The sequence below is a fragment of the Ambystoma mexicanum genome, chromosome 10 (genome assembly GCF_040938575.1).
Source record: "Ambystoma mexicanum isolate Mex_15411 chromosome 10, UKY_AmexF1_1, whole genome shotgun sequence".
In the NCBI taxonomy this organism is placed as follows: domain Eukaryota; kingdom Metazoa; phylum Chordata; class Amphibia; order Caudata; family Ambystomatidae; genus Ambystoma; species Ambystoma mexicanum.
This window is the reverse complement of record NC_090932.1, coordinates 535914737-535933744: the sequence shown is the minus strand read 5'-3', so window position 1 is coordinate 535933744 and position 19008 is coordinate 535914737. Positions and strand designations below refer to the sequence as shown.

Here is a 19008-nt window from a genome sequence, read left to right as displayed (position 1 = left end):
TGCAATTAATCTGTCATTGGGTCATGTGAAAATTAGCCTACACTACTCCACTGAGCTATTGAGTCCCTGATGGCCAGTGTCCAGGCAATATATCCATTGTTATAATCTGTGTAGCTGTTCTGCTACATTACCGCCACAGTGTGTGGTTTGACGGTTTGTAAAACAAACCAGAAGATGTCTCTTTGTGACCCTTATGGATGTAGTTTTCAACTAGCTCTTTGTCATTGACTTTATTCCGGATACATGACCGGTGTTCCGATATACGTTATTGTGGAGGAATGGATTTTCCCCAATTATAGCAAGTCACAGGGGCATTTGATAATGTATACGTTTTTATTGTTGCAATTTGTGTTAGTGTGAAAATCCCACTTGATGCGTCCCTGCTCAAAAATATGTTTAGTGCTGGTAAACTGACATGCCACACAGTGTCCAGTAATGGGGTAAACCCCATGCGTTCAGTACTGTTGGTTCTTCCTTTGTACACCTGTAGTTATGTACTAGCTTTTATTTGAGATTGACACTGTTTTACCAAATACCAATTCTTATGCAGGATGTTCTTTATGGCATTGCCAATTGGGCTAAAGGTGGTAATACATTCGTCTTTAGTGGTCTTCTCATTCTGTCTGAGGCAGATCTCTCCATCTGTATTGGCTGCCCTTTTATAGTTGTTCCTGACCAGTTTACGTGGGTATCCCTGGCCATGAGTCTGTCCTTCAGTTGGTCCGCATCCGTCTCAAAATCTTCCTTTTCTGAACAATTCCTGCGTATTCTCCAAAATTGATCTTAACGTAAATTGGCTTTTTAGGATCACTGGGTGGAAGCTAGTATAATGCAGGAGACCATTTTTGTCTGTTGGTTTCCTGATTAGGGTGGCGCGTAATCCTCCCTCACATTTGTGAATCTTAAGATGTAAGAAATTCAAAGAGTTGATATTATGTTCCATAGTAAACTTGAGGTTTGTATCACAGGCATTCAGGCATTGATGCAACCCTCCAAAGTCTTCAACCGAAACACTCCATATGAGAAATACATTGTTGATGTATCTCTTCCATACCCGGTCCCGGAACACCTGAAGACACAAATTTATTCTCAGAATTGGCCAAGTACAAATTGGCCACATCCGGTGCAGGAATTGCACCCATGCTAACCCCTTTAGTCTGGATGTACATTTGTTTTTTGAATAGAAAGACATTTTCCATCATTGCTATCCTGACACATTCTAGGATAAAGTTGGTAGGAGGTTTTGCGGAATCACCATGTGCATCCAACACTAATTTGAGGACTTCAAGACTTTCTAACTATGGAAGCGAGGTATAGAGTGCCTCTACATCCATACTCACAAGTACATCTGTGGCTTAAATGTCAATGGTGTCTAGAATATGGAACATGTCGGTGGAGTCTTTCACATAAGAGGCAGTCTTAACCAAGAACGGTTTAAGAAAATGCTCAACAAACTGATAAAGGTACAAGCACAGAGTTAATGGCTGAAATTATCAGACGTCTAGTGGATGTGTCAGACTTTTGTGGCTTTTCAGAATGGTATACAAAGGCTGCAACTCTTGAATGTTCTTTTTTAAAGAACTGTAATTCTTCATTAGATATCCAGCCCCCTCTCTCCGCATGATTGGTTCAGCTGGTGATCTCATCTTTTAATCGTGTTGTGGGATCTCTCTAGTTTTTTGTATGCTGTGGTATCTGCTAACAAGCGTTCACATTCCTTGTCATAATCATCTGTGTTGAGGATAACAATATCCCCTACCTTATCGGCAGGTTTTATGGTTATTTCTAGTTTGGTGAAAAGATTTTTTTTTTTAAGACTGCTCTGTTCCACTATGCTCAGATGATCCCTTTCGAAATTGTGTTTTTTAGCTGCTTCAAACATTTGTCGGATTACTGTATTCTCAAAAAGTACCAATTCGGGAGGACAGGTGTGATAAGGAGGGATGGTTGTAGACAAACCACTTCTAGGAGTGTCTGATATCTGATAACCAACTTTGACTATTTCTAACAGTCCATCAATTGTTACACAGGTCAAAATATTTTGCTTCCTACCCTTCAATTTTGGGAGCGCATCATTCTCCTCAACATGCGGAGTACTATCATCTGGTATGGTGTGTGTCAAATTAGACAAGTACTGACCCAACAAAAGTGCACATAATAGGTACATCGCTTACAAGCGAGTTATATCAACTCCAGTCCGCTTTCTTTATCCATGAATAAAGCAGACCAACAACAGACTTTTAAGATACACTGACGGCTTGCTTCCACACAGAAGACAAAAGCGTGGAAGCCAGCATGCCATGCACACAGAGCCATTAACATGGTAAGTACTTTAAAAATCCATGGCAGCGACTTGGTATGTGGACTATATGAATTTGAATAGCATCTTATGATCTCTAAACAACATCATGGGGCAGACTTAGTATAAACAAGCACAACCAGACAGGTGACCATACCAGCGTGAGCGAGTGGAGTCCATGGATATGAGACTTGCAACTTGTTTTACCATCGTGATAAAACATGATGTGGAAAACAGCAGTAATAGAGAGGTTTTCTTGGGTACAGGTGGTGCACACATAGACCGGTGTACATTGGTGAGGGTAGGTACACCCCCAACTAGATTAAATGTGTTCTTAAGGGTACACTGCCCATTTAGGGATGTCCCTAGACTATACATCTATGTATTTGACACAAATTAGTGTATTTTGGATTTAAAAACATCCTAACAAAAAGCCCTTACCCCTCTAGGTACATCAACTATGAATACCGGGCCATTTGGACAGACATTGCGAGTTCCCCATTACCTCATTAGACAAATCAGACCGCAACCAAGGTCTTCAACTAAGTAGTGAGTATTTTTGCAAGCGCCTCTAAGAAAAATTCCATTTGAAGTACAAACAGAATTTCTCAGGGTAGACCTGTAAATTGTACGTGATAGGTAAGTGAGCATAACACGCCCTATCTAGAATAGTTTGTATCTGAAAAGATTGTTCTCACAAAGGGCTTGACATCTTACACCCCCCTGTATTCTTTATGTATATAGATATTTGGAAAAAACTCAAAGCCAGTGCAAGGCAACATTGGCCAGAATAAAAAACAAAAAGAAAATTAAAAAAAGGTATGCATGTGCTACAATACATATGTTTTTTGAAATTATACCACATTATGTAAGTCTTCTTTTGAATCATATGCAAAATGAATTTTTAATGGGTTGCAATGTCTTTGTTGTAGGCATTTTTTAACACTGTTTTTTTTTAAATGGGTTCATTCAGAGTCCACCTTGTTCGGATGACGGCGGAGGCAGGATTGGGCAAGAATATTTTGCCAGCAAGCTCTGCTTGAAACCCATGTCGACAGAAAGATCCACTGTTTCTCAACATTGATTAATTTAAGTGAAGACTAACATGTACAAAGTGGATAGGATATGGTAGTCTAGTCAGTTGCAATGAATGTGTGATATGTATGGATGGAGTTGAATTAATTCAGAAAAAAACAATTGTTCTTTATATGTATGTTTTAGGCAATATTGTTATACAGTGTTGTAAAATGTTAATTTATTTATCAAATTGAAACCAATACATACATGAATTGTTAATTCTCAATGTTTGATGATCCGGTTCCTGCATAGACTGTTATAGTCTATATGCTAGATTAATGGGTTGCAAGTTCTCTAGAACCTCAGGCTAATGGATCAATCATTCTTCTAATGAAGTAAACGTTGTGTCCCAAAACATAGGATATGAAATTGGTCTGCTAGTTTTAGACTTAAATCAATGGAATAGCACCCTTTCATCTGGCAACATCACCTTTAACACAATCCAATGTAGGCTGTCCTCAATTTGTTTTTCTCCAAGGAAGTTATTAATCATGGGAGTTCCTTGTTTTACAAAGGGTTTTGGATTGATGTTTCAAACATTCTAGTATTTATGGTTCTAATATTCAAGCCAATATATGCAAATCCACAATGACTGTTAAGTCATTTTGCTGCTTTACCTCCAAAGACATCTAGGGAACCCCCAACATTATGCTATTTTGTCCCAGTCATGACTTCTTTTGGATGCAAATGGCACGCGAGTAAAGCTCAAGGACAACGCGTTTGTCTTGGAAGCAAGACAACAGGTTTGAATCCCGGTCCCACCCTTATAGATTGGTCTGCGGTATTAAGCGTGAGGGGAAGATTAAGCAGGACAATAGTTCTAAAAAAAGAAATTAAAAAAAGAAATGAGCGAAAGCTCCTCAGCAATACAGCCGGAAGACTCGATACATTTTATCAGATGAAAAATATTGTCCTTTTGTGTACAAATTCTACTAGCCGGGATAATGTCTTATATGATAAACATGCGCATGCATCAACAAATGAGTGCATTTCTTTATTAGGGAATAACTAGTCTCAAAGGTGCCCTTCTTTAGTTTTGGAACTTCGGTCATGTACGTATTTTAAAAAAAGGTAGGGGAGGGTTCTAGCCCCCCTGTTGGTAGAATTATTCAGGCGCATGGTAGTTGAAGGGTTTTTGAAAGCAGTAAGCGTTCTTGGAGAACTTAGGCAAGCTAGCCATTCCTTCTGCGGTTGAATAGCATGAGTAGTGTGCCTAGAGATTAGGGACAGCAGTAGCTTTAGGGATGGATTGTTCTGCCCAGTAGAAGATCTTACACTGCTTGCAGCATTGGAAGGGCCTAAAGATATATTTGCTGTTCTAGAGATAGTGCAAGTTGTCAGTTTATTAACCTCAGAATCAGGATCACCCTGCTGTGTGAGTGACAGCTAGGCTGTGCATGAACGGGAGAGCCCTGCATAAAAGGCAAGGCTTCTTGATCAGAAGACAGTCGACCACTGGACGAAACATCCAATGAAGCAATCGATGAGAAGCATGCTGCAACCTCCCAGACTGTTGAACTGCCCGGTCAAGCCCTGCTGCTGTGCTGAAACTGCTCTTCCAAATCTACTAGAGAAGCTCAGCCGGAGAGGACTTCTTCCCTTGGGTTAGTGGGACCAACTAACTCCAAGACGAACTTTGCTGGAAGACCTTCCCCAACTGACTGTACTTCTTTGCTGCTGCTGGAACACAGTGCCTGGGGTCGAGAAATCCTTTGTCGAGTGCATAGTCTTTAAACTGGACTAGAGCTCCAGGAAGATCCTGAGGACCGCCCTGAAGCAGGACAACCCAAGCTCGAGTCACCTCACCAGAGTGCTGGACTCAAGTGTCCAAGTTCAGCAGTGGTGCTATTTGCAGCTAGCTGAAACCGCAAAGTGCTGCTGAACTAAAAAGAGCCCATAACTGCCATCGAGATTCAAACTGCAGTGCAGGAGTCCTCCAGGCGTCCTCCCTCTTGTCCCTGTGACTGTGGCCCAGGAACCCAGGATCTTCAACCCTTCAATCAGAACAGAAGCCAGCTGGATCCTCTTCTTCAAACCTATTTGTATGTGTGGATTTCGATGCTACAGATCTAATTTAGCCATCTTGAGAAAAGATCTGGCTGCTCAGTCTCTCCATTAACTTGAGTAGTACAGACCAATACTAATAGGTGGGTTACTTAATAACGAGAGGACAAGACTGGTGTAGTCTCTCACAGGATTACTGCATAAAATCTTGCATAACACCCCATTTGTTGAAGATCTCACTCAGGACCCACTTGTTCAATGGTCACTCATAATTGTCAGTCCCCAGCCTGCTGAGCCTGTCCGCCTCTAGGTTGGACTCCCCCGGCAGGTGGATGGCTGAGCGCGATATGTTCAGTTGTTTGCTAAAGCCCACTCCCATATGTTGATGGGTAGCATGCACAGAGGAGATCTGGTGCCCCCGGTTTGTTGTGATAGTACATGCAGGAGGAGCAGTCTGTCTGAATGCAGCCCGGCTCTTGATAATCTGTCCTCCACCCTCGTAGGTCCTGGTGAAAATGTGCCAGTATGCTGACTAATGCTGCTTTGGCAACCCGTTTCCTGGCTCCATGAGGACGAGAAATATAGTTGCAGCCTCCTTATTTGAGCCGGGTAGGAGGCACAGCAAGGAGGCAAGCTGCCATAATCCCTACCAAGTGCTGCTTAGGAAATGCCCTGTAGCCATTTTGATCGCTGCAATCTTGTCTGCGGTGGGGAAGATCATCTCCGCTTTCATATCCCAGATGAGACCCAAAAAGGTCAATAACTGAGTATGCTAGATTTGCGACCTCTTGAGGTCAAAGGAAAAGCCCAGTTCGTACAGCTTATGCATAAGCCTGGCTGCTTTGTTCTCGACTCCTGCTGGAGAACCCACTTGAGCCAGCCAGTCGTCCATCGCTGTATTGTAGACGTGGTGGCCCTCCGACCGGAGCACCATCGCCACGGCATTCATTAGTCTCGTAAACACCTACTGGGCTCAATTGAGACCGAATGGGAGAACTTTGTATTGGAAGCGAAAGCCCATGACCCAGAACCATAGGAAGGCACAATGGGCCTACCAAATTGGGACGTGTAGGTATGCATCCTTCAGATCCAGGGAGCACGTCCAGTCTCGCCCACACAGGGACTCTGCTATCAATGCTGGCGTCACCATCTTGAAATTTTGAAGGGGTAGGTAAAGGTTTAAGGTTGCAGGAGTAAAATCCCAAGACTCATCGTGAGGGGGTTGGGACGGGGGGTAGGAGGACTGCCTCACTTACTACTAGAGAGCGATTTCCGCAAGGAGAGATGATGCCCTGATCTGCAGGAGTGGGGTGAGGGGGAACTTCTGGGAAATCGCAGAGTATCCATGGGTTTGCGAACCGTGTCCGCCAGGACCGAAAATGAAGGGCAAGCGAGCCCCCAACCAGAGAGCCATGGATCCTGATGACCCTATCACTGCTTCTTTCCGTTTGAGATTGGTGTCTGGGAGGGGGGACTTGAAGCCCTTGTGGGTAGTCTTCTGCTGTTTATACCAGTATTGGCTGGGAGACCCATCAGGCTGTCTAGTGCGGCACTCCTGGGAGTCCCTGAAACCACCAAAAGGTACAACCTCTATCAGACAATGGCTCTGGCCAAGGCTCTTTCAAGTATAGCCATAGGTTGAGTGTTTGGGAGATCATTTTCTTGTCCAGCTCTTCATCAGAGGACGAATAGAAAGCCCCCTCCCTCAAACGCTAACTGAAAATACGTTCCAGTACATCTGGATTAAACTTTGTGGCCTTGAGCCACGCAGTCTGCCTCATGTCTGTAGCCACACATATGGCCCTGCCTGCTGTGTTGATATGAGCCACAGATTCCATTAGGTCTTGAGCCACTATTATTGCTTCTGTGTGACCGGTACGGAACCAAGCCTGCCTATGAACTGGGAGGTCCATGATGAAGTCGGCAATCTCCCTCCACAGATTTTGGTTTACAGCGGCTAGCATGGCGTCTGCATTTGCTTGCCATAGGTAAAGAGTGGCATTGGAGTATGCCTCCCCCCCCCCCCATAGGCCTCCAAGACCTTTTCCTCCTTGCCTAATAGGGCCGATGTGGAAGTCTGAGGTTTAGCATACATTGAGGCTGCCACAATGACGAATGAGTACATTTGTGGGTGCACGGACAGGATGAGAGTCGCCTTCTGCCTGCCTGTATTTAGACTAGGCGGTTTTTGGATGGCTGTGGGTAATGAGGTTTGCCCAACCTTTCTTTGCCAGGGCCTCCACATACTTTCATAAAGGTATGCCCGGTTTGGTGGCTGAGAGGATGGTCAGTACCTCTGCAAGGACTCCCACATCTAGCTGCTCCTTTTGTGGCTTGGGAATCCTTAGGTACTCTGTCACTCCAGCCAACCTTTCATGGAAAGCCCTTGCAGAGGAGGCAGTGTCCTAATCCTCCTTGTCATCCGTGTCGCCAGCTGCGTCTTGCAGGTCTGTGAGTCTGCTGGCGGCTGTTAGGCAAAGTTTGTATGCAGTACCCTCTGTGAACACTACATATAACTGACTGCAGATTAAAGCAAACCAACCTTTGGTAGAAGTCTGTACTACACAGTTTTGGTAGCGGGGCTGAGCAGCGAGGCTTATCTCAAGAGGGGAATGTGAGCAGTAATGATGTTACACAGAGGTCTACAATCACAGGTGTTCAAATAAACTATTTCATTCAAGGTTTCTTTGATAAATACTTATAAATAAATTAATAAGTCAGTTATAAAACATTCATTAGAAGGAGGCAATATAACACAAATATACTACAATACTATTTCAGAATACTTTTCAAGATGAGTAAAAGGCAAAGATTATTAGAACATGAAAGGTTACAATTATTCTTAGACAGTGCAAATACTTGGAGTTCACCAGAAGAGTCAGTTCGAAACAATAGGCTAGGCCAAAGTCAATGGGCTAAAGTCTTGGATAGGATAAAGCGGTTCTGGTAAGTAAACGGTAAAGTCTCAGCACAAGTTCTCAGAAGAAGTTTGTAAAAAGAAGAATCATTTGTTGGGTCACAAGCTGATCACACTCTCCAGATAAAAAATCTAGTCCTCAAAATCCAGCAAAGTCGCTGGGGGTCTCTATGGTGAAGGGAATTACCACATTTTTGAGAATTCTCCCTAACAGCAGCGTATTTGGGGGAGCTGCAGGAGACTGCCCCGCGCTATTAGGCTGAGCAAGGGACTCCACGGCTCAGCCAGGAGGGCTGAGGAACAGAATTTCACCCATTATTCGTATGTGTACTCCTCTGTCGTGGGTAGACTACATTTATACCTCTACAGGGTTACTGGGGAAAGTAAGATTTAGAGCTAGGGTCCATCATTCCGTCAGACCATGGCCCGTTGTGGATGAACATTACGGTGGGAAAAATGAAGGGGGGGCTATGGACATGGAAGTTCCCCACAGACCTCCTACACGCACAACCTGGTACAAGTTCAATCTATTGGGGAGAAGATGGAGCAGAATGAAACAGGACATGTACAACAGGAAATGGTATGGGACGCTTTCAAGGCGGTAACAAGGGTGCGTCTTATAGCACTAAAGGCAGGGAGGGATAAACAGACGGCAGTGGGAAGTAGAACTGGAGGAGAAACAGACATACAAGGGGAAATGTTAAAACACCTGAATAACAAGCTAAGAACGGCACAGACACATCCAGGGACAACTAGAGACGCTCAGATCGAAGATGGCCGAGAAGGCATTCTTATACCTGAATCAATGGCACTATGTGAAAGCCAACCTAGCAAGACAACTAAAGGAAAAGAAGGGTACCCAAACAATTTTAAAACTCGGAAATAATCAAGGGCAAGACAAGATGACAAATGATGACATGGAGGAAATCTTTAGGGAATACTATCAGACACTATATACATCAGATAACCCATCGGAAATTAAACAGGAGGAATACCTAGCAAGACTTCCTCTCCTGCAGATATCGGAAGAAGAAACGGCATGTTTAGATGAGGAAATAAGGGAAGAAAAAAGGTGAAGAAAGCCATTAAAGACCTACCAAAAAACAAAGCTGCGGGCCTGGATGATACCCGGCAAGCTTTTAAAATAAATTCCGGGAAATCCTGACCCCTATCTTAACACATTTAAAATAAAGGGGGTCATCACGCCTACAATGAATGAAGCAAATTGGTAGTGTTCCACAAACAGGGCAAGGACCCAATACTGCCGGGATCATATCGTCCAATAGCGCTAATAAACTTGGACGCAAAGCTATACACCAAGATACTGGCACATAGGTTAACTCATCTATTACCAAAGGATCAATCGGCTTCATACCATCAAGGCAAACATTTGACAACTCTCGCAGAATCTGTCATCCAATAGAGAAGACGGGAATAACCCCAAATCCTGCAATACTAGTATCATTAGACGCAGAAAAAGCATTCGACTGGGTCGAATGGTCCCTGCTGTTTCGCATATTAAAACATATGGGATTTGGTAAAAATGTCTACACATGGCATGGGCTAACTATAATTCACCAACAATTTGCATAACCCTTAATGGAACAGCCTCAGGAAATGTAACATTAGGACGGGGAACCAAACAAGACTGCCCACTATCCCCGCTACTATAGGCCATTTATAAAGAACCCCTATTGATTAGGATTCGGGAGTTGGACCAGCTGGCGGAAGAGGCAAATAAAAGCAATAGCATTTGCCAACTACATGCTAGTGGCCTTGTTGGCCCCTTAACACTCATTGCCGGTATTAATGAAAGAAGGGAAACATTTGGGGCGATATCAGGGTTAAAAATAAATAGGCAAAAATCCGAAATGCTGAGCCCATCGATGGACCCCTGAAGTGATGGATAGGTTGGGGGCGGGAATGCAACTAAAACAAATGGAAAAGGGAATAACATACTTAAGCATAGCCCTCAAAAAAGATAAAATGTATGGGGGTAAACTACCCGCAGCTGCTGGACAAAATTAGAGCAGATCGTATGAAATGGAACCCTTTTACCATTTCATGGTGGGGGATAGATTAGATTTTATTTATATCGCGCTCGTACACAAGTATTTCAGAGCGCGACCAAGCAAAGGGAGGGGAAACAAGGGAGAACAAAAAATAAGAATGATCTTACTAGGCCCAGTGACATTAAGAACTTGCAAGTGTATGGAGAAGGGAAAAGGGGGAAGTGCATGGAAGGGGGAGAAGTGGAAAGTGCAGAACAGAGGAGAGAAAAGAATAAAGAATATAATAATTAAATAAATAAATACAGGCAATGAAAAGGTGGTAGTGCAGCCAGCAAGTGGCAAGTGCAAGATTAGTCAGGGTATATCTGATAAGTGCAGAAGAAGTGAAAGTACTGCATGGGTACAGATACAGAACCCAGTGCAATGGGAAGCCCAGAGGCAGTGCAGGGGAAAGGCAGGGTGAGCAGGATCCTGGGCCCGAAGGACAGATGGTGTCCAGGTGCACAGTGCCAAGAGAGAAAACAGGTCAGCAGGGGAGAAGCGGGGCAAAGGCGAAAGCGAAGAGGAAGGTCTTGAGGTGCTCCCGGAACCGGAGATGGTTCTCCTCAAGTGTCAAGGTGGCCGGTAGGCTGTTCCAAAGGGCGGCCCAAGCCGAAGCCAGATCTGGGAGAAGGACAACAGTAAAAATTGAGGTATTACTGAAACTTGTTACTTTCAGGCACAGTCAATCAGGATCCCAAAGATCTTCTTTCGGTCCCTTAATAAGGTCATATTGTCGCACATTTGGAAAAAAATACCTCCCAAGGTAGAAATGACCACACTTACTGCTCCAAAAAACAGGGGAGGGGGGCTAGATTTCCCCCACTTTTACAGCTATTATGAGGTGGACCCGCTGCGGTTATGAGGGAATGGCTATCTGGAGGTCAACATAACATATGGGCACGACAAAACAGCGGTATCAGGATCCTCCCTGTTAGGCAGAATCCTGTGCAGTTCCCTTGGACCACTGCAAGAAGATGAAGACTACAGGAGTAAGCAGTAAACCCAATTGGTAGCAGTCTGTACCACCCAGATTTACCTGGTAGCTGTGGCTGAGCAGTCAGACTTCTCTCAAGAAGAGTAGGGCAGTATACAGAGGATACACAATAGGGCTAAAAACACAGTAGAACAAGAAAACACTGACCAGAGCTTGTTATCAAAAGTATATAATTAACAAACACTTTAGAAAATACACTAGCACTATTAATCAAAGCAAGTTCAGAACACAATCAGAAAAGTATACGCACCTCCCTTAAAAACACCACTTTTTGTAAAAACAGAGGTGAGCTCGTAACTTAGATGGCACTCCAATAATCGAGTTAAAGGGAGAGAAAAAGGCAGGTCATGAAAATAAAACAGTTCCCAACACTTTTAAACACCAAAACAAGTTAAAGAAGGCAGAGTCTACTGTAGAGCCAAAGGCCATAGGCCAGGCCCACTTTAAATGGAGCAAGGTGAAATGTGCCCAAGATCACACAGTTTAGAAATGCATTAAAGTCTTTGTAAAAATGTTCAAAAGAGGTTGAGTTGATTCAGAAGGTAAAGTTAGAAGGTCTGGGGGCCAACTCAGTTGGAAAGCCAAGGATTTAGGGGTCACCTTTAGCAAACTGTAGAAAGGGAGGCCAGGTGGAACACAGTACCTTTAACGTTGAGGAAGCTCCAGCGGTGGCAGTTGTTCCTGGCAGCGGGTGCAGTTCGTGGTTGTGATCAGGGGAAGACATGATCTCGTCGAGGAGGAAACTTGCCCAAGGAAGAGACCATGCGCGGAGTTTGTTCGGTGAAAAAGGTGCGTTCCTGTTATTCGCGGTCACAGTGGTGAAGCTTGGCTATCCGGCCGCTGGGGTGCTTGGCACGGGCGATTCGACGAAGAGACGTCCTGGAAGGTGAAATGGCGAACTGGTTTATCCCACCAGCTCAGAGGAAGAAGACTCTTTCAGCCGAAGTTCTTCTCTTGTCGTCAGGAAAGTGGTGAGGTAGTTGCAGCAGGGCTCCACCGGTGGTGTCGTCGTTGCAGATGGCTCAGCTTCTCCCCTCTTCGGATTCTTTAGGTCCTGTGGCGACTTCTGAAGTTCCAGTCCCAAAAGCCCTGCTTTTATGCAGAAAAACCCCAATTCAACAGCCTAGCGGTCACTCATACATGCTAAGTGGTAAGCCGGGCAGCTCACCACTGGGCCAATCAGAACAGAGTGCGACTTGAGTTGCTAAGGCAACGCAGTCCAGGGTGCCAATTCCCCCACCCACACATCCTGTGGAACCCAGACAGAGTGGAACCAGTTGGAGGGCTTCTGTGGAGTTACAGAGACGGACACAAACGCCATTTTAGAAAAGAGTTCTGGCAACCACTGCCACCAGCCAGAAACTCGACAAGGGGGGACTGGACAGTGCCCCCTTGGAAACAGATCCAGGGGCAATCGAATTAACCCCTTCCAGTACTTCCACAATATGATGGTTTGTACTGGTTCTGTTCACAATTTTGGACTAGTAAAGTCAATGGTGACTTTACATGCCCTGGAAGACAGTAGTCAGTCCCAGGGTATGGAGTCTATGTTTGGGGGTCACAATGACACCCCTGTGTTACTGCGCTGAGGTTGCTGTGTAACACACACTAAAACAGATTATACCCTATGGAGTTAAAGACCCAATAGCCCATAAGCACACAAAAAGTCAGACATACCTCAAATCATGCTTAAGAGTGGGAAGAAAAGAGTCTCACTTTTAGCAGGAGAAAGAAAAAAAACAAACATCCAGCAAAGCTGCTGGGGGACTCACTAGGTTTGGGAAATTAGCCTTATAAGAGAATTCTCCCCAACACTCCCTCCCGGGACTCCTTTGCCTGAATAGACGAAATAGGCATCCTAATGTAAGGATCAGTGAGATACTTGGGATCGGGGTGGAAGTATGGGATTCGGCAATCGAACAGGGGGCACCAACGGTGAAGCCATTGCCATTCCGGCCTGGGATGAAAAAAGGGGCATTTACAAAGTTGGAAAAGGTGGGTTGCCAAAAGATAAGAGATGTATCAGGGACAAACACAGATTGTTCGAGGAATGGGTCCAGGACATAGATCTAACAAAGTGACCGATTTAAATATAACAAACTAAAACACTGGTTAAGTACCCCAGCTATTAAGGAGGCAGCTACAAGACAACTGACAGCCTTTGAACAATATAAAAATACTCACAAAGGCATAAAAAGCCTGGTCTCAAAACTTTATAGATATTTGAACGGCCAGGAGGAGAGTTTACAAATATATGAGAAAATGGGGGAAACCCCTAGGCAAGACCATCCCAAGAAGATAGTGGGAATACCTGTGGGGAGAAATCCCAAAACTAACTCGCTCCATTCAGGTAAGGGAGCAAAGTGATCTTACAATGGCACGATACACCAGAAAGGATACATGCAATGTTTCCTCAAGCATCAGATCAGTGTTGGAGGGGACGCAAAGCGGTGGGAGAAGGTCTACATATTTGGGGGAATCGTCCAGTCCTACATCCATTCTGGAAGGGGGTAAAAAGCAAAATGCAAGAAATTTATCAGGGAGTCGAACAAACAGAGGATAAGATCTGAATGTGTGGGATCGAAAACACCCACAAAGACACAGAAACAAGGATTGATGATCTTACTGATAGCAGCATGGCTAGCGATGGCACAAAAAGGTGGAAACCTAAAGCAACTACGATCCAAGACTGGCTGGAAAAAGTCTGGAATTTTGCAGCACTAGAACGGGTAACATTTAAGGTCCAGTGGGGATCAGGATGCATTCAAACAGGAATGGGGTCCAGTAATGACCTACCTACAAATTGACGTTGGGATGTTTGAATTGTTGCTACTTATTTTTCTGTGTATGGTGCAGGAATGAAACTAATAAAAATACAGAGTACCAGGACTAATCTCCTGCATCTCCCTTTCCAACACCTACATGTGTTTGTTGTCCTTCCTAATCTGTCCCTTGAGGCAGACCTTTAATTCCTATGCCGATAACACATAAATCCACCTCAGGCTAAATTAGCATCCCAAATGCCCTTCAGCTATCAGTAACGGGATGCTTGATAAATGGGCCAAGCTCAATGATGACAAAACAGGAGGTTCTCTTTTCTAAAAACACTGTTTGCAGTCCATCTGGGTCCTTCGACTTGTCTAAAATTGGTCAAAAGCCTGCTCTCAATCGGAGCAATGTCCTGGGGGCCACAGAATTTAAGGTACAGCCGAGTGTTATCAGTGTACTGATGGATGGCTATATTGGGGGTAATTTAGGAGACTTCTCAAGCGTTCAAGCAATAGATTGAATATTATTGGGGAGAGAATGGAACCTTACGGGACCCCACATGTGATTGGGAGTCAGTTAGATCTGAATGAGACCATCTGCACCACATGGAAGAAGGAAGAGGAGTATTTGGTGATCAAATGTGTCGAAGGCAACTGAGAGATGCAAGAGTAAAGTAGTAAACCCAAGCCCCAAATGTCGGTGAATACGAGCACATCGCCCACCACTTGCATGGGTGCAGTCTCAGTGCTGCATTTGGGGCAGAACTCGCATTGTTCAATTTTGGCAAGTAGTTAGATCACAACGACTTTGATAAGCTTCACGATGTAGAGGAGGTTTGATGGGTCTGTAATTGGCTAGCTCATCTGGGCAAAGCTAGGATTGCTTTAGAAGCGGTCATAGGAGACTTGTCTTCAACATGTTTGGAAATGCAACTTCACAGAGGGAGATATTCACAATAGCAAGGAGTTCATTAAATGCTGGGCCACTGATTTGTTTTATGAGGCAGGCTGGGAGGAAGGCATCCATATAAGTAGTGGGTTTGAATAAAGCAAGTGTGTCGGAGAGATCCTTAGGAGAGGAGGGTGAAGTCTGTCAAGGAGGGCAGTTCCCACGAGGGCGCGGATAGCAGGGCTCCGTTTGTTTTGGTTAGAGGCATTTATGTGAACTCTGATTTTACCTCAGGACAGGTTCACTGCGTGGAGCAGTGTTGGACTACTTTGAATAAGGCTTTGCTCCTGTTAAAGGCTGCCTCAATGGTGGAAGTGTAGTAAGCAGACCTGGCCTCAGATATCCTGCGTCTGTGTTGGGTACACAGGGATTTTAGGGATTAGAGATCCTCTAGGTTGCAGTCCTTAAACAACCGCTTTTCAAGGGATATGACCAAGCATTTATTTATGGAGAGGTTGGGTGTGGTCAAGGGCGCAGACACTGACTTTGGTGCAGCAACACTTTAGAGGTGTATGGACACCAACTAGTTCTTTGGCCAGGTGGTTGAACTGTACTCCAAAGGGCTGAGGCATTCCCTCTAGTGTGTCTAGCGGGACATTCTTGAAGGATTAGAGCTCAATAACAGGGCGCTTGGCCCGAGAGAACAAGGAGTCATGTAGGGATTTTGCTGGTTGGAACTCTGGGATGTTGAAATGTCCATTGAGGATAGTGTAAGAAACTCGTGCAGGAGAGAAAGTTAGAAAGGCCACTGATTAAGCTAACACTCTTGTGGAAGACAGTAAATAAGAACGGGATCATTTGAGATGGAGCACCTGCATGACAAAGGAGAAATATGTGAGCATAGGGATTACCATGCAGGGCCAGTTGATCTTATGGATGACTTTTGCCCCACAACCAGTTGGTCTTGTGCGGCAAGTATATTGAATACTGTAACCATGGCGGTGGGGTCGGGGAGACAAAGATGGAGGGGGAGGAGGTTGTAAATCACATTTCAGTAAAGAAACTCATTGTTGGTTATGAGGTCGACAATATCGGCAGCGTGTGCGACTGCTGAGCGAGAAAAAAACATACTAACCGGGCAGACATGAATAGAAGGCGCATGTTGTAGGAGGTCTAGGGGGAAATTGAGAAGGTGTGCCAGGGTAGCTGACTGGGGATGCTTTGGGATTTGGCTGTGCGATGCCTGGAAAGGATGGGAAAGGGTTGTGGCGAGTGGAGACACATGGGAATATTCTTTATGGTGTAGCAGGACCAGAGCAACAGTCCCTTGGGCCTTATCAGGCCCCAACAGAACCAAAAAGGTGTTGCCCTTTTCTAAATCTGTCCTTCAGACGTCTGGGTGAGAGACAGCTTGAAACTCACAGTTAAGAAGGGGGAAGGAAAGAGCATGTCTAAGTGGGCAGGTGGAGGGTAGGTCATGTCCCAGAGCCACATGCACCAGCCATCCCATCACGTATGCCCTTATCGCTTCTAGACTATGAAAACAGTGAATGCCTTGCACCACCACCCCAGTTTTCAGTGTCTACAGACTTCAGCAAATCTAAAATGCAGCCGCCAGCTTTCATTGACCTTATGAGAAAAAAAAAAGAATTTGCATGCTGGCCCATCTATCCACTAGCTCCCTCTTGCCAAACAGTTTCTAAATCTTTTTGCAAGGCTTAAAGAGCTCTCCCACTCCATCACCTTAACTCCCATTAAAGAGCCTCTACCCCTCAACTAACCACCTCCATGCAATTTCTCGCTTCATCAGAACTCACTCTGGAAAGCCTCTGACTCAATATTTGAACACTCAACTCATTACATTCACACAATTCACGATCCCTTGGCCACCCATACATTCGTGAAGACTGGGCTCTTCATGAAGTAACCACTCCACCCACCCAACCAGTCACACACATCTGGCATGGCACGAAAAGACCAATTTTTTTTGTTGCTGTACTTTATGCATGCAATACTAGTCAGGACTAATGAAACCTTCATAGAAACATGTACATGTGTTCATCTTAAAAGATAAGGTCTTTGGGCCGCATGCAAGACCAAACCTTACCTTAAGAAGTCTGGTTTGCTCTTTAAAGTCTTCGTCCTCATCAGATTCTGCATCTGGTAAATGGTAAATCTTAATACCATGTTCTTCAATCTCATCCAGAATCTTGGGGGAATAAACAAAAGCAATGTTATGAAGTGGGCATAATCATCCCGACGCTAGGACTCAGACTATTGCTGAATGGTGTGCCAGAGGCTAACAGTTTGCAAACTGTTTAGACTGGAGGGGGTTGTCTGTACTCCTGCTCTCTATATGGCAGAGGAGAGGCACAGAGGACCACAGCCAAGATTCTCTATTATTGGTGACGTAGTCGAGCAATCAAGGCTTAGCTCTCAGGAGGTGATGCAGGCTGGTTCTTAAGTACAGTGTAGTCCACAAGCCCCCACACAGGAATGTCCACACACTATTAGTGAATACACAGTCTTTATATAATTAATGTTCAAGGTTATATGGGATACATTACTCACCGTAATCGTATTTCTGATGCTTGCATCTGCTTAGATTCACATGCTGTGCATAGGCCGACATCTAGTGGAAGCTGCGGAGTATTAGTTTGTTTTTCGAAACTCGAAAATGGGCTTCGACAGAGGGCGTGCCAGTAATACTATCCCTAGTGTGACGTCCACTGTACCCAAGATCCCTCACACGTCTAGGATCCTCAGATTGTATTTTTTCTGACATGAGGTAGCATGAGGAGTAGCGTGAGTACAGATAAAGGTAAGACTACAAGCAATCATGCGCCTTCTCTCAGAGGGGTGGAAGGGTGGGTCGCATGTGAATCTAAGCAGATACAAGCATCAGAAATACGATTACGGTGAGAAATGTAGTAATGTATCCCTTCTGAGGCTTGTGGAATCTGCTTAGATCACATGCTGTGCATAGATTAGCGAGCAGTACCTGAAGGAGGTGGGATGTGAGAAGGGTCATGAGCAAATAAGTGTCTTAGAACCGCTTGTCCCACTTGTGTATCTGCCTTGGAATGGGTGTCAATGCAGTAATGCTGAGTAAAAGTGTGAATAGAGCTCCAAGTAGCTGCTTTGCAAATGGTGTCAAGGGGTACATTTGCAATGAAAGCCAGAGTGGCCCCAATGCCTCTAGTAGAGTGGGCTCTTGGCGTGAAAGGCAGAGTTCTTTCAGAGAGTGAGTAACAGCTGGATACAGTTAACAATCCACTTCGAGATGGCACCTTTAGAGACGCAATCCCCCTCTCTGCTTGTAGCTACGGAGACAAACAGTTGATCTGTTTTTCTTAGCGGTCTGGTTTTATTTACATAGTAGAGGACCGCCCTACGCACATTTAGGGTGTGTAGTTTCACCTCAGCCGAGCTTTGCGGGTTCTGGAAGAAAGCCGGAAGCTCGATGGACTGGTTTACATGGAATTTTGATATAAATTTAGGTGAGAACCTAGGGTGTGTGCGTAAAACCAGTTTGTCTTTATGGACAGTAAAGAAGGGATCCTGCACTGACAGAGCCTGAATTTCACTGACCCTTCTTATAGAAGTAATAGCTACTAAGAAGGCCGTTTTATAAGTCAGGTGTTTGAGACTGCTTTTATGCATGGATTCGAAAGGGGGGGCCCATGAGCTTGGCTAGCACCACATTAAGGTTCCACCCTGGTGGTGGGTTTGAAATAGGAGGGTGAAGTCTCTTTACTCCTTCCATGAAGGCTTCAACTACTGGTACTTTCCACCACGAAACCTTGCTATGGGAAGTGGTGTAAGCCGACAGGGCTGCCGGGTGTACTTGCAGGATTGGTTTTTAACTCACTGAATCTGGCAGGTGGAGCATGTGTGTAACAATAGTGGAAGGAGTGCAATCAACCGGGTTGATTTGTCTACTCTGGCACCAGATAACAAACCTCTTCCACTTGTCAAAGTAACAGTGCCTTGTGTTTGGTTTCCT

At 44.7% G+C, this 19008-nt stretch overlaps 1 protein-coding gene across 4 annotated transcripts in view; it reads right to left on the bottom strand.

Annotated features, from left to right (window-relative positions):
• The window catches only part of SEPTIN2 (septin 2), a 1372599-nt gene that overhangs the window by 646216 nt on the left and 707375 nt on the right, over positions 1 to 19008 (bottom strand). For all 4 annotated transcript variants that reach the window (XM_069618110.1, XM_069618109.1, XM_069618111.1 and 1 more), the window contains one exon: positions 17110 to 17211. In XM_069618110.1, the coding sequence (XP_069474211.1) occupies positions 17110 to 17211 (102 nt within the window). The remainder of the gene's footprint in view (positions 1 to 17109; positions 17212 to 19008) is intronic.